This window comes from Podarcis raffonei, chromosome 15 (assembly GCF_027172205.1).
Source record: "Podarcis raffonei isolate rPodRaf1 chromosome 15, rPodRaf1.pri, whole genome shotgun sequence".
Classification (NCBI taxonomy): domain Eukaryota; kingdom Metazoa; phylum Chordata; class Lepidosauria; order Squamata; family Lacertidae; genus Podarcis; species Podarcis raffonei.
This window is the reverse complement of record NC_070616.1, coordinates 29,279,526-29,292,410: the sequence shown is the minus strand read 5'-3', so window position 1 is coordinate 29,292,410 and position 12,885 is coordinate 29,279,526. Positions and strand designations below refer to the sequence as shown.

Genomic DNA, 12,885 nt, shown 5'->3' with positions numbered 1-12,885 from the left:
CGCACACACAATACTTAAACCCATTTCTGCGTGCCATCCCAATATCTTACTCCACAAGCCCATTTCTAAAATATATTTTTCCTAGTTGACTTTTCTGAACAGATCTAAACATCTGTTGCTGTTTAGCAGACTCCTTTCTGTGATCCATGGAATATTTCTATTAGCAGGGTCTTCCATGTCTGGACCACATTTCCCACTAACATGGAATTCAATTTTTGTATGAGAGCTATGACATTCCCATGTTTTATAAGCTAAGTGTGCTATATTGAGCCAGACTATTGCATCCATTGAGGTCAGTACTGTCTGCACTGACTGAAGTGGCTCTGCAGGATACCAGGTGGGGTCCATTCCCAGCCTGTACCTGGAGACGTCGCTGGAGATGGAACCTGGTTCCTTCTGCATGCAATGCAGCTGCTCTGCCCTGAGGACAAGGACCCTCCCTTAATCCTGGAGTTAAAGGAGTGTACACCTTGTGCATTTAACAGAAACTTCCCAGAAGACATTGAGCAGTTCCGCCCAAAGTATTTAGAAAACCACCTGTCTGGGCCGCTCTCCTGCACTTTTATTCTGTAGCTCTGTCTTGTTCTTTCGAGTGTTGCATAATTACCACCTGTATATTACAGGGGTTATTTCTCTTTAAAATGTGCACATGGGGGGACGCTGCTGGGGCTCTCCTGAAAGACATGTTCCCTCCCCATTTTTATTCAGGCGACAATCTCCCTGCAACCGTATTCTTTATTGCCTGTATGATTTTCTGACTCCCAGCAGTAGCCTCCTTTCTCTGACTTGCTTTCTTTTTCCCTTCTGGGGAAGCTTGAGGGCGGGGGCCTCTCGTACTGGCAATGAGGCACAAGAGCACTTAGTGGGGTAGGAAACAGAAGAAGGCCTCTCTGCGGCCCCTGCGTTGCCTCTGAGAATAAATTGCCCAAACAGCCTGAGGGTTCCTTTATTATTATTTTATTTTATTTTATTTATACCCCGCCCTCCCCAGCCAAGACCGGGCTCAGGGCGGCCAACACCAGTATAAAACAATTGATTGAAATACAACAAGATTAAAATACAACATTAAAATGCAGCCTCATTTCAGTAGGAACTCAATCAAAAACTTTTTGGGGGGATTAAAATGTCAAGTCTTCACCAAGGCCAATGGTCCAGACTGGTCCTACGTGGGCCAGAAAAGCCAGGGAAGTCCCCAAATAGGAGTTCCATCACAGAAGAAGAAAGGAAGAGGGGGAGGGCGGGACGGCTATGCGTGTTCTCTTTCCTTCCTCCCCCCTGCCCTCCCCCCACAACATGAGCTGACATTTTCAGGGTTCTCCTGTAGTTCGACTGCCACGGACAGACCCCGCCACCTTCCTCTCGTGCCCCCCCCTTTCCGTGCGTCCTGCTGTTCTTGCAGCTCCCTCACCGCTGTTCCCATCCTCGCAGGAGACGCTTCCTTTCTCTGAGCTGGGGGAGGCGGCTGCTTCTGCAAGCCCCTTCTGTGCAGCTACTGCTTCCTCCGCCCAGCTCTATCCAGGGAGGACAGAGGTAATGCTATGTGGCTGCCTGTCTGCATGCATGCCTGCCTCTGAGCTGCTTCCCCGCTTGTTGCATGCGCTGCAACATCTCCTCCCTGCTTGGCTTGGCTGTGCCCATCCGTGGCTGGACTTTGCAGCGTGCCTTAGATCTGTGGGCAGGTGTTTCAACCCAGACTTGACTCTGGAATACATCACTTCTTCCCTCCAACCCACATGCACACAAACACTCCTGCCTGCTGACTTTCCCTGCTCTTCGCTAGTGTGATGTCTGCTCCCCACGGATCCCAAGAACACTGCTCTGCATTGAGCAGTGGGCACCAGTGTTCCTGGGTTTGGCAGAGGCACTTACAATATGGCCTCACTTGGGCAAGGGGTAACAGCTCAGAGCAGGATGCTCTACTCTGGGTAGCTCTTGCAGGTAGATGCCACCTGGCACTGCTGTGGGCCACAGGCCACAGGTTAGGCCCTTCCCAGGTTGCCATGCTTGTGTGTGTGTGTGTGTGTGTGTGTGTGTGTGTTTGTGTGACATTGCTCCCTTGGCTCAGTGCCCCAATCCCTCTCTGATTCTCCTCCTCCTCCTCCTCCTCTCTGCCTGGCTGCTTCTAGGAGTACGTGAGACTTTCTGACGTTTTCCCATTTTGCGGCTGTGGGCCAGATGCTAGCGCCGCACCTGCCGTCCCCTCACCTGCGCCCCCACTGTCCTATGAGGTACCTGCCTTTCCGGTCCCATTGCTGGGGCTGGTGCAACAGTACATGCAGCCAAGGGAGATGTCTAGGGGCAGGTGGGAAAGGGGGTAAGTCCATATTCCATGCTAGCTCCCAACAAGCAGCCTACTCTAGCTCAGCCCACTCTTTGGGGAGTCCCTAGCATAGCCTCCTCCACTAAAAGACTGCTGTGGGGGAGGCTGGTGTTCTCCCCATATGCCTCCCCCTCAGCTTCCTCCCCCCGCATTCTCCTCTGGCTTTGTGCACTGCCAGACTGCTTGTAGCCTGCCTCTCACTCTTTGCCTTTTCCTTCCTGCCCAGTATGTGACAACTGACCAACTGGCAGTGATTCTGGGCAGCGTCAGGTCGGCTGTAGGGCTTGCCCACTCCCCCAGCCCCCCTGCGGCAGACTCCGCTGCTTCTGCCCTGCCGGCGGCGCTGCTCTGCTCCTCCAGCTGCCCCCAGGTTTGTGCTTCTGCGGCAACCCCCACCCCCTTGCTACCTTCTCCCTCCCTCCATCGCTTCCTTTGGGGTAGGCGGGCTGCCCTGCACACCGTGGCAAGGCACTGGGGCAGGGGTGGAGGAGTGGGGGGGGGGCTTGAGTTATAACTGTGTGTGTGTGTGTGTGTGTGTTTGTCTGTCTGTCTGTTGGGGGCAGTGGGAGAGAGAGGGAGGATTATTTTGGCCTTGAAGTGTATTTATTTAGAATACTTGCCGTGTTTTTCGCTCCATGAGACGCACTTTTACCCTCCTAAAAAGTAAGAGGAAATGTATGTGCGCCTTATGGAGCGAATGCAGGTGGGAGGCAGGCGGGAAAAGCCCCCAAGAGCCCCACACACACTCCACGCGGCTCTTGCGGGCTTTTCTACAGGGTGGGAGAAGGGCAGCCTGTCACTGACGGGCTGTGCTTCTCCCACCTTGTAGAAAAGCCCGCAAGAGCCGCACACCCTTTAAAGAGCGCACGGCTCTTGCTGGCTTTTGTGGGAGGTGGGGGAAGGGACAGAGGGCAGCCCCTCAGTCCCTTCCTCCACCTCCCAGAAAAGCCCCCAAGAGCTGCACTCCCTTTCACGAGCCGTGTGGGTGTGCAGCTCTTGGGGGCTTCTCCCTCCTGGGGAAAAGCCTGCAAGTGCCGCACACATGCTCCACGCGGCTTGTGAAAGGGAGTTCTGAGCAGAGCCTGGGATGCATACAGGCTCTGCTCAGCGCTCCCTTTAAAAACTTTTTTCCCCTTGGATTCCCCCTCTAAAAACTAGGTGCGTCTTATGGTCAGGTGCGTCTTATGGAGCGAAAAATACGGTGTGTCCTGCTACTCAGTGAATTCTCCTTTAGAAGAATAAGGTGCAGGAGAGCCAGACCCACAGATCTTTGCAGGCTGGGCAGGGGCTGGTGCCTGGCAACTGTCTGGCCTGCGTGCTGTTGCTTTTCGGCCAGCTGCCCGTCCGAGTCTTTCACGCTGTCTCCTTCCTCTCTCTCTTGCCCTCCTTCGCCACCACCCTCTGCCCGTCACCCTCAGAGAGAGCCGTGGTGGGCAGAGAGCGCAGTGCGGCTGCCACTTTTCGCCCAGGACCTCCCAGCTGGCTTTGAGGCTGAAGCAGGCCCCCCTGCTGCTTGTCTCTCCTCCTCCTCCCCTCCTCCTCCTCCTCTGCCTGCTAAAGCTCACTCGTCTCCAGACCCACGACAGGTAACAAACCGTACCCGGATGAAGTGCTGCTGTGCCCCGTGGAGGAACCCCCTCACGTCCCATGTGGGCACAAGCCACACCCTCTTTGCCAAACCTCTTTCCCTCCTGCAGGTCTATCGCTCCAAGATTGATGGTGGCTCCAGCAGCTTGGCTTGGCCCAAAGGAGGCAGCTCTTCCTCGCAGCTCAACGTGGCCACTCTGGGGCGCAGCCCCTCGCCCAAGGTACAGTGGGGTGGGGGGTGGGGGGAGCCTCGTCAGCAGCCCTGTTTAGGGAAGCTTTTAATGTTTAATAGGTTATTGTATTTTAGTGTTCTGTTGGAAGCCGCCCAGAGTGGCTGGGGAAACCCAGCCAGATGGGTGGGGTATAAATAAATTATTATTATTATTTTTTTATAAATATTTATTAAAATTTTCCATTTTATGCAAACAAAAAGAAGAGAAAAAAAAGCACAAAAAAAAGACAATATCAAAAACACATAATTTTCAAAACCTAGTTTCCAAACCATCGTCCTTTGACTTCCTCGAACCTCCCCTTCTTGTTTTCTAGATCAAATTATTTATCCAGCAAATCCTGATCTCCCAACTTCGCACTTAATTAACCCCTTATTTTCTATTCAGCTTCTTAGATTATTGTAACTTAAACCTTATTAAAACAAGAGAAAAAGAAAAAACATTTCTTCCATATTCTTTTACCATAACAGCTAGAAACCATTAATTTCAACCCAACTCCCTTCAAAGTTCAGTAATGTTACAGTATTTCTTTAAATAGTCCTTAAATTTCTTCCAATCTTCTTCTGCCGACTCTTCTCCCTGGTCGCGGATTCTGCCAGTCATTTCTGCCAATCCCATACAGTCAATCAGCTTCGTCTGCCATTCTTCCAGAGTGGGTAGATCTTGCGTCTTCCAGTGCTTTGCTATAAGTATTCTTGCTGCTGTTGTTGCATACAGGGGTATAAATAAATTATTATTATTATTATTATTATTATTATTATTATTATTATTATTATTTATTTGCTCCTAAGCCCCTTACTCAGGCCCTTCTCCCTCTTGCATCCCCTGAGGTCCCTCATTCCACTTGCACCCCAAGCTGGGCCTAGTGAGTATCCAGAAAACCCTCCTGTCTTTCATCCTCCCCCCCCCCCAAAAAAAAAGATCTGGCCAATGTGACTTATGGAGCTGAGGAACTGGTATCAGTGCAGCACAGCACCCCTTCCTCAGTCAGTGAGCATTTGTCAGGGACTGGGCAGATGATGGAAACCGCTTCCCCAGCCTGACCCTTCCAGAGAAGAAGATGACAGTTCAGAATTACAACAGGGGCAGATGGAAGGCGGAAGCTGGGAAATAATAGGAGAGGGGGAGGAGGAAGAAGCAGCAGCACCAGGGGAGAGACAGCTGACATACTCAGTGTATTTAGAAAGTATTCCAGACCCCCTTCTCCCAGAACCTGGTGGGCATTGAAAGTAGGAGAGCAGAGAGCTCAGAGGTGGAAGGCACAGCTCATCCACCGTGGGGATGACGCATAATGGGAGAGACGGAGGGGGTGGGGTTTCACTCGGAGCAACACCATTACTCAAAGAAGCCGCATTTCTAATCTGCTCTCTGTGAATATTGAATAAAAAGCATTGGTAAGAACTTCCTTGTCTTATCCATTCCTGGCAACCTACCGTGTGGGGTTGGTTCCTCTGAAGCCTGACAGCATAGCACCCTGCTCTAGGGGCAGCTGGGACTGAGAGGTCTGGCTTCCAAACTGCTTCTCTCCCGCAGAGCTCCCTGTCCCCACAAAACGGCACCGGCAGCCTCCCTCGGAATCTGGCCAGCACCCTGCAGGATATCGAGAGCAAGCGCCAACTGGCCCTTCAGCAAAAGGGTGGGTGCTGGGGAGCGGGAGAGAGTGGTTTGGGGTGGGGTGGGGGGCAGGAGAATGTCTGCAGCCCAGCCAGCTCCATTGCTTGCTGGTCTGGTGTTGGGAGGGGGTGGTGGTTTGGGCATCTCTGCCCCAGATTGGGGCATGTGGGTGTCTTCCTGGCGTAGGAATGCCTTCAGGGACTGGTTGGAGGGCGCTGAGCTGCTGCCCCCGGCGCTCAGCCTGCTTTTGTCCTGGGCATCTCTGCAGGCCAGCAGGTGATTGAGGAGCAGCGGAGGCGCTTGGCCGACCTGAAGCAGAAAGCGGCGGCCGAGGCTCAGTCCCAGTGGGAGGCCCTGCATGGGCAGCCCCTTCCCCCTTCTCCGTACTCCCCCCTCATCCACCACTCCATCCTCCATCACCACCCACCGGGGGGCCTGGGCCTGCGCGCCAACGAAGACGGGGAGCGTGCCTACGACACCCTCAGCCTGGAGAGCTCCGACAGCCTCGACACCAACCTGTCCACGAGCGGCAACTCCGCCTGCTCCCCGGACAACGTCTCCAGGTACAGCGGGACAAGAGCCGCCGTCCCTGAGGCCCGGGAGAGCAGCTCAGCCCCTGCCCTGCTTAGGGAAGGAGGAGGACACTCTCTTCCTCTTTTGTGGATCGAGAGGCAACCCTGGGCTTGGCTGCCTTCTCTGCCCCTACTACTCCCCTCTCCCCATTCCCCTGCCCCCCAAATGTCTCTATCGGCTTCTCCTGGGCTCTGAAGGCAGAGCTCCCTGCAGGGAGGCAGAAACAGAGCTGCCCTCTGGCCCTCCCCGCAAGCAGTGAGTATTCCCTCCGACCACCATCCATCCATTTCCTCCATTTCTCGCATGGCTCTTGAGCGTTGCCTCTGCCCAGTCTGGGTGTTGCCCCGTAGCAGAGAAGCCCACTGGCATGGCTCGCCGCTGACAGCCTGGCTTTGCCTTGCAGCGCCAGCGGGGCAGATGCAGGGAAGATCGAGGAGATGGAGAAGATGCTGAAGGAGGCCCACGCGGAGAAGTCGCGCCTGATGGAATCGCGGGTAAGGGGAAAGCTGGGGGCTGAGACATCCCAGCCACCTCCCCTTGCCTCTTGTATTCCCCCTACTCTCCCTCCCCTTGGTTGGGCACTGCAGCCCCTTCTGCATTTCACATGGATGTTGGGTCTCCACCAACTAAAGATGTTCCTTCCCCCTTGGCAGGCTTGCAGGTGAGGGATTGTTTCCCTCTGGCTGATGCCAATCACATGGGCTGATTGGGAAAAATGTTGGTGCAGAGTCAAGAAGGGAAGGGAGCCTGTAGCTCGTTGGTAGTGCAGAAGGTCCCAGGCTCAATGCTTGATGGCATCTCCAGGTGGGGCTGGGAATGTCCCCTGCCTGAATCCCTGGAGAGCCACTGCTGGTCAGTGTAGGCAGCACTGAGCTTAAATGGACCAGTCATCTCACCTGGCATAAGGCGACTTATGTTCCCATTAAACACCATCTTCTGAGCCGTGAGCGCTGGAGTCTTACAGCAGACACGTCAAAAAGAAAGGAGCTCACTAGGTAGGGCTAAAGCTTGGTGCTAGAGGATCTGCTTTGCAAGCAAAAGGTCCCCAATTGCATCCTCGGCATCTCCAGGTACAGCTGGGGAAAATCTCCTGCCTGAATCCTTGGAGAGCTGCTGCCAGTCAGTGTAGGCAGTCCTGAGCTACATGGTCCAACGGGTCTGACTCTCTGCATCCCTGTATGGATACATGTGGGCAGGTGGCATCCCAGGCTGGCACAGGGCAAGGTGCTGATGTGGGTTGCCCCTTGCAGGAACAAGAGATGGAGCTGCGGCGCCAGGCCCTGGAGGACGAGCGGCGGAGGCGGGAGCAGCTGGAGCGGCGTCTGCAGGATGAGACGGCGCGGCGGCAGAAGCTCATCGAGAAGGAGGTCAAGATGCGAGAAAAGCAGTTTGCCCAGGTATGGGATGGGATGGGGGCAAGGAGCTGAGCACAGCTCCTATTCTTCTGGTCCCAGTTAGGAGAGGCAGGGCAGGTGGCAGGGAGGCTGCTGCTTCGCTGCCCGGTAAATCATCTCCCACTGGGCTTGGGAAACTTCCTGGGGCTGGGGGGTCTGAAAGGACAACCAGCATTTAAGAGGGGAGCCTGCCAGGATTCTTCATAGCCAGCCCTGCTGAGCCCTTCCTTCCCTCCGTGGGCCTGGCCTACTCCGGGTGCCACCATTTTGAATGAACTGTTGCCACTCGCTGACATGGAATGAAGTTCATGCACGATCTGACCCGCTCAGTCATCAGGCGCAAAAGCAAAATGTGTGAAATGAGGGCATTATTTGGCTTCCAACTAAACAGGCTTGGGGATTGCAGCTGGTTGCGCTGAACAAACTTGGGGTCCCTCCTGGCTCTGGCATGCAGCTCCTCCTTCAGTGTGGCTCCCATGAGCTGGGAGCCCTGGAGGCTGCACTGGGCCCGACGTGGGAACTGCCCTCTGCCCCACACAGGCCCGCCCCCTGACGCGCTACCTGCCCATCCGCAAAGAGGACTTCGACCTGCGTTCGCACATTGAATCATCTGGCCACAGTGTGGACACCTGCAGCCACGTCATCCTCTCTGAGAAGATGTGCAAAGGCTACCTGGTCAAGATGGGGGGTAAAATCAAGTCCTGGAAGAAGCGATGGTTCGTTTTTGACCGCCTGCGGCGCACTCTCTCCTACTATGCTGGTAAGCCCTGTTATTTTAAAAAATTAAGGGGTTTGGCTTTTGCTGCCCAGCTCCCCAAGGGACTTAGTCCTCTAGGTCCATGATTAGTCAGAGATGAATGGATGGAGGCAAGATCCATAGAAGACAAGGCAGATCTTTATTTTTCTGTTGCAATGGAGTTCCCTCCCCTCCTTGCAAAGAGGTAGGAGAGACCCTGAAGAATGGTGCGCAAGCCCCTATAAAGATTTTGAAATTGCCCACCCTGTAGCCCAAAACCACCCCGCAAAATATCATACATACATCACAGGAGGCAGAGTGTTGCTTCCCTCCTGTCTGCCAGGATAATGCTTCCTTGAATGGAATTTATGGGTAGCCTGGTCATTCCTTTGAGATGGTAAACACTTTAGTTCCTGAAACTCTTACACATTTTGATAGTTTGCTCAGCTTAACAGATACTTGCCAGACTGTATTTGCAGGGAGGTGTGAGCCCCTACAGTCCAAAGACCATTGGAAAGCTTTTATCATTTCTTTCCTCCTTGCAGAGAAATATTTTAGGTCAATTTGAGAGAATCAAAATGGCTTCAGGATTGCTCTCCTGTACTATTTCAGACACGTGGTTTATATACTTATGTATGTGTGTTTGGTACATTTATGAACATCTATTCTATATCTGAGACCTTAGAATTCTTGTAACAGCCCTGCCCTCTCTTTCCTGCCCAGAATTAGCCTCACTCTGCTGACTCCCTCTTCTCTATCCTATGCAGACAAGCATGAGACGAAGCTCAAGGGCCTCATCTACTTCCAGGCCATTGAGGAGGTTTATTACGATCACTTGCGCAGCGCAGCCAAGGTGAGTGAAGCAGGGGATACAGGATCCCTTTTGGGGGGCAGCCACTTCACATGGGGGCGGGGGCTGGACGGGTAGTCAGGGTGTTGCTGGATTTAACGCAGCCATACAGCCAAGCCTCCTTCCCTCTTAGACTCTTACTTCCCTTCTCTCTCTGCCCCTTTCTTTCTCTCTCTCTTTCTCTCTTTCTCCTCCTCCAGAAGGGATTCTTCTCTCTCAGCCTGGCCAGTGTAGGTACCATCCTCTTTTATAGGCATGCCTGGTGGCTCCCCCTAAATGCTGCACTGCCTTGAGCATTTGAACTAACCCGGCCTCCTTGTACTGGAGGGTTTCGGCTGCATTTTAACCTGAGCTCATTGCCTGTGTGCGGAGCGAGAGACAGGATTTAACAACGTGCCATGACTTCTCAAAATAATAATAATTAACAACAACCCTCCTGGCTGTCAGAATGGCATTGAAAAGTGTGCAGGCTGGACACTGGCTGGTATTCCCTGGTGAAGAATTCGGGTCCTCTGAACACAGAATAAATCTGAGCTAAAATGATGCAGGCTGGAGGGCAACATTCACAGGGCCCTGCCACCGACTGCAATCGCAGCCCAGCTTCCTCTCAGCCGTGTTTCATCCTGCAGTCAAACTGGCCTTGGGCGCTTCTGCTACTAACTTGAGCCATGCCTGGTGGCTGCACCCAGCCTTCAAGCCCAGCTCCTCCTCCTCCTAAGGTGCCTTTAATTCTCTCCTGTTTTTCTATTCTCTTCCAGCACCTAGCCGACTTTCTCCCTGCCCCCTTCAGTGGAGAGGTTGGTCTCAACGCTCCCTACAGTGCATTGGGGGGTGGGGGGGCAAGATGGGGGGGTGTTTGTGGAAAAGCAGCCTCTACTTACTCTAACTGGGTTCAGTGACTTTTGGTCAGGGGGTAGATATGGCATCTCTCCATTCCACAAGCTGGTTTCCTAACACCCTCTAGCTGCCCTGAATCTCTTTCCAACTTCCTTAGTGCTAACGGAACCAATTTTGGAGGAAAGGGGAGAGACCTTCTAGCTAGGGGCAGCTTGCACAGCCAGGTGAGCCTGTCTCTTCTCTCGGCAGAGCCCCAACCCTGCCCTCACCTTCTGCGTCAAGACTCACGACCGCCTCTACTACATGGTGGCCCCATCGGCTGAGGCCATGCGCATTTGGATGGATGTCATCGTGACAGGAGCCGAGGGCTACACGCAGTTCCTGAACTGATGGAGGGGAGGGCCAGAGGATGCCACCGTGAGCCCTGGCCTGGCTGCCTCTTCCTCTGCGAGGGAGGCAGGAAGAGACACCAGCCGGACTCGCTTGGACTGACAAGGCCCTGCCAGGCCTCCATCACTGCCGCAGCTGCAGGAGGGCAGCCTCGTGGGGCCACCTGTGCCAAAGATCTCACGCTACCCCAGAGGGCAGGCCCAGCTCTGCCCCATGCTCAGTTCCTGTAAAAAAGCGCTCAGGGCCCACGTAGCAGCAGAAGTCAGCTGGGGGAGACACAGGTGCCTTCTGGCGCTTAGCCCAGTTTTCTTCCTCCTGAGGACTAGCGGCATGGCCTGCGCCAGCTGCCCTATAAACCGCAGGGGAGGGTGGGCTTCACCTACCACCATGTGCCTTGTTGGGGGAGAGAGTAGCATCTGACACCTGTTCTCCCTGGCTTTGCCTAGTCCAAGGCTCAGGGTAGGGTACTGGGAGCAGGCAGACCTCTCCCCACACCTTCCCTGCTGCCAGGTGAAGGTGGGATCCAGCTCAGCCTGGTCCTCTTCCCATCCTACCCTCGGCCAGAAGAGGTGGATTTCTTTTCTTTTGCCTCGGTGGTCACTTTTATACCTTGCTTTAAAAAACTACAGCAGCTCTCCTCCTGTGCCTCAGGGCTGTTGAGGTTGCTGCTGTTGGGGGGGGGGAGGACAATAAAACCTTTTATGTAACTAGAGCCTGAACATTTGCTTCTTTTCCTCCATGTAAAGGGGACCGCCAGGAGGTAACAGCAGCATCCCCCCAACTTCACCCACCGTGCGCATCATGTAGTGTTCTTAAAGGGTGGCAGGTTTGCATCTGTCCCCTGGGCAGGGAGGGCCTGTCCTAAGAGCCAAGCTCTACCCCCTCTTGGTTGCCATAGCCATGCCCAGCATTGATTTGGGCATTATTAGAAACAAGTTTGAAGTCTGCTTGTGTTTAAACAAATCCTGGAGGGATGCTGGCCAGAATCGCACCGAGGGTAGGCACTAGTGCCACTGCCTTTCTTGGGCAGAGCAAAGGTCTCACAGTGGCAAAGGCACAGTCTCAGGCAGGACAGTGGCTGCTGCGTTAAGGCCTGGTGCTTCTGCCAGAGGCAACACCAGTACAGTGGTACCTGAGGTTAAGTACTTAATTCATTCCGGAGGTCCATTCTTAACCTGAAACTGTTCTTAACCTGAAGCACCACTTTAGCTAATGGGGCCTCCCGCTGCCCCTGTGCCGCTGCTGCGCGATTTCTGTTCTCATCCTGAAGCAAAGTTCTTAACCCGAGGCACTATTTCTGGGTTAGCGGAGTCTGTAACCTGAAGCGTATGTAACCCGAGGTACCGCTGTAAGTGCCATCAAGCCTGACTTTTAGAAGTTACTGATATTCCCATTGTTATCCTCCAGGAATTAAGTCTAATCCCATTTTTAAAGCTGTCTTAAATTACTGGGCACATCAGTACTTGTGGGACTGAATCAGGAAGAACTTTCTGACAGTAAGCGCTGTTCAAGAGTGGGACGGACACCCTTGCGAGGTGCTGGGCTGTCCTTCCTTGGAGGTTTTTAAGCAGAGCTTGGATGGCCATCTGTCATGGATGCTTTAGCTGAGATTCCGGCATCACAGGGGGTTGGAGTAGATGGTCCCCCCTTATGATACTATGAATGCCGTAGTTTAACTAGGCCCTGTTTGAAGAAATCCTTCCTTTTGTCTGAATTGAATCTCCCGACAATCCCCTTTGTTGGGTGGCCCCCAAGTCCCAGTATTACAAGAAAATCTCCCTCTCCCCTTTAATTTAATACCGCAGTCCCGTCCCCCTTAACTCCCCCTATGCTAAAAATGTTTGCAGCAGTCCCTTGGTGATTCTGGTTGTTCTCGTCCAAAGTTTTTCCTGCTCTACAGTGTTCTTTATTTTAAGGGAGAAATTGGAGATGTACACAGTATTGTAGCTGCTTAAAGGCAGTGGAGTGTCAAAACTGCTGGTAGGACCAGGCAGACATGCTCTACTTAGCTTTCCTTGGCTCCTGCCTCTTTTCCTCAAGATCTGGGAGTGATTACAAGGCACCATCCCTAGGTCAAGCCGCCCTTTTCAGAGGCAATATACCACTTGCTGAGACAGCAACATCTAATGCAGCCTTTCCCAACCTGTGGGTCCCCAGATGTTGTTGGACTACAACTCCCATCACCCCTAGCTAGCAAGGCCAGAGCTGAGGGATGATGGGAGTTGTAGTCCAACAACATCTGGGGACCCACAGGTTGAGAACCACTGGTCTAATGGATATTTGTGGGAAGGGACCAATGTTAAGCAACATCCAGAAGGAGGAGGAGGAGGACGGTGAGCGACCTGATCTACCAA

At 53.4% G+C, this 12,885-nt stretch overlaps 1 protein-coding gene across 4 annotated transcripts in view; it reads left to right on the top strand.

The window, feature by feature from the left end:
* Positions 1-11,238, top strand: part of PHLDB1 (pleckstrin homology like domain family B member 1) — a 44,521-nt gene extending 33,283 nt beyond the window's left edge. For 3 of the 4 annotated variants that reach the window (XM_053366311.1, XM_053366310.1, XM_053366312.1), the window contains 14 exons: positions 1,429-1,530; positions 2,127-2,228; positions 2,547-2,690; positions 3,739-3,906; positions 4,018-4,128; positions 5,671-5,773; positions 6,020-6,314; positions 6,728-6,818; positions 7,575-7,721; positions 8,259-8,478; positions 9,222-9,307; positions 9,505-9,534; positions 10,063-10,101; positions 10,391-11,238. In XM_053366311.1, coding sequence (XP_053222286.1) covers positions 1,429-1,530; positions 2,127-2,228; positions 2,547-2,690; positions 3,739-3,906; positions 4,018-4,128; positions 5,671-5,773; positions 6,020-6,314; positions 6,728-6,818; positions 7,575-7,721; positions 8,259-8,478; positions 9,222-9,307; positions 9,505-9,534; positions 10,063-10,101; positions 10,391-10,531 — 1,779 coding nt within the window. In that variant the 3' untranslated portion in view covers positions 10,532-11,238. The remainder of the gene's footprint in view (positions 1-1,428; positions 1,531-2,126; positions 2,229-2,546; positions 2,691-3,738; positions 3,907-4,017; positions 4,129-5,670; positions 5,774-6,019; positions 6,315-6,727; positions 6,819-7,574; positions 7,722-8,258; positions 8,479-9,221; positions 9,308-9,504; positions 9,535-10,062; positions 10,102-10,390) is intronic. The other variant, XM_053366313.1, reaches the window with a different exon arrangement.
* The last annotated feature ends 1,647 nt before the right edge of the window (positions 11,239-12,885 follow it).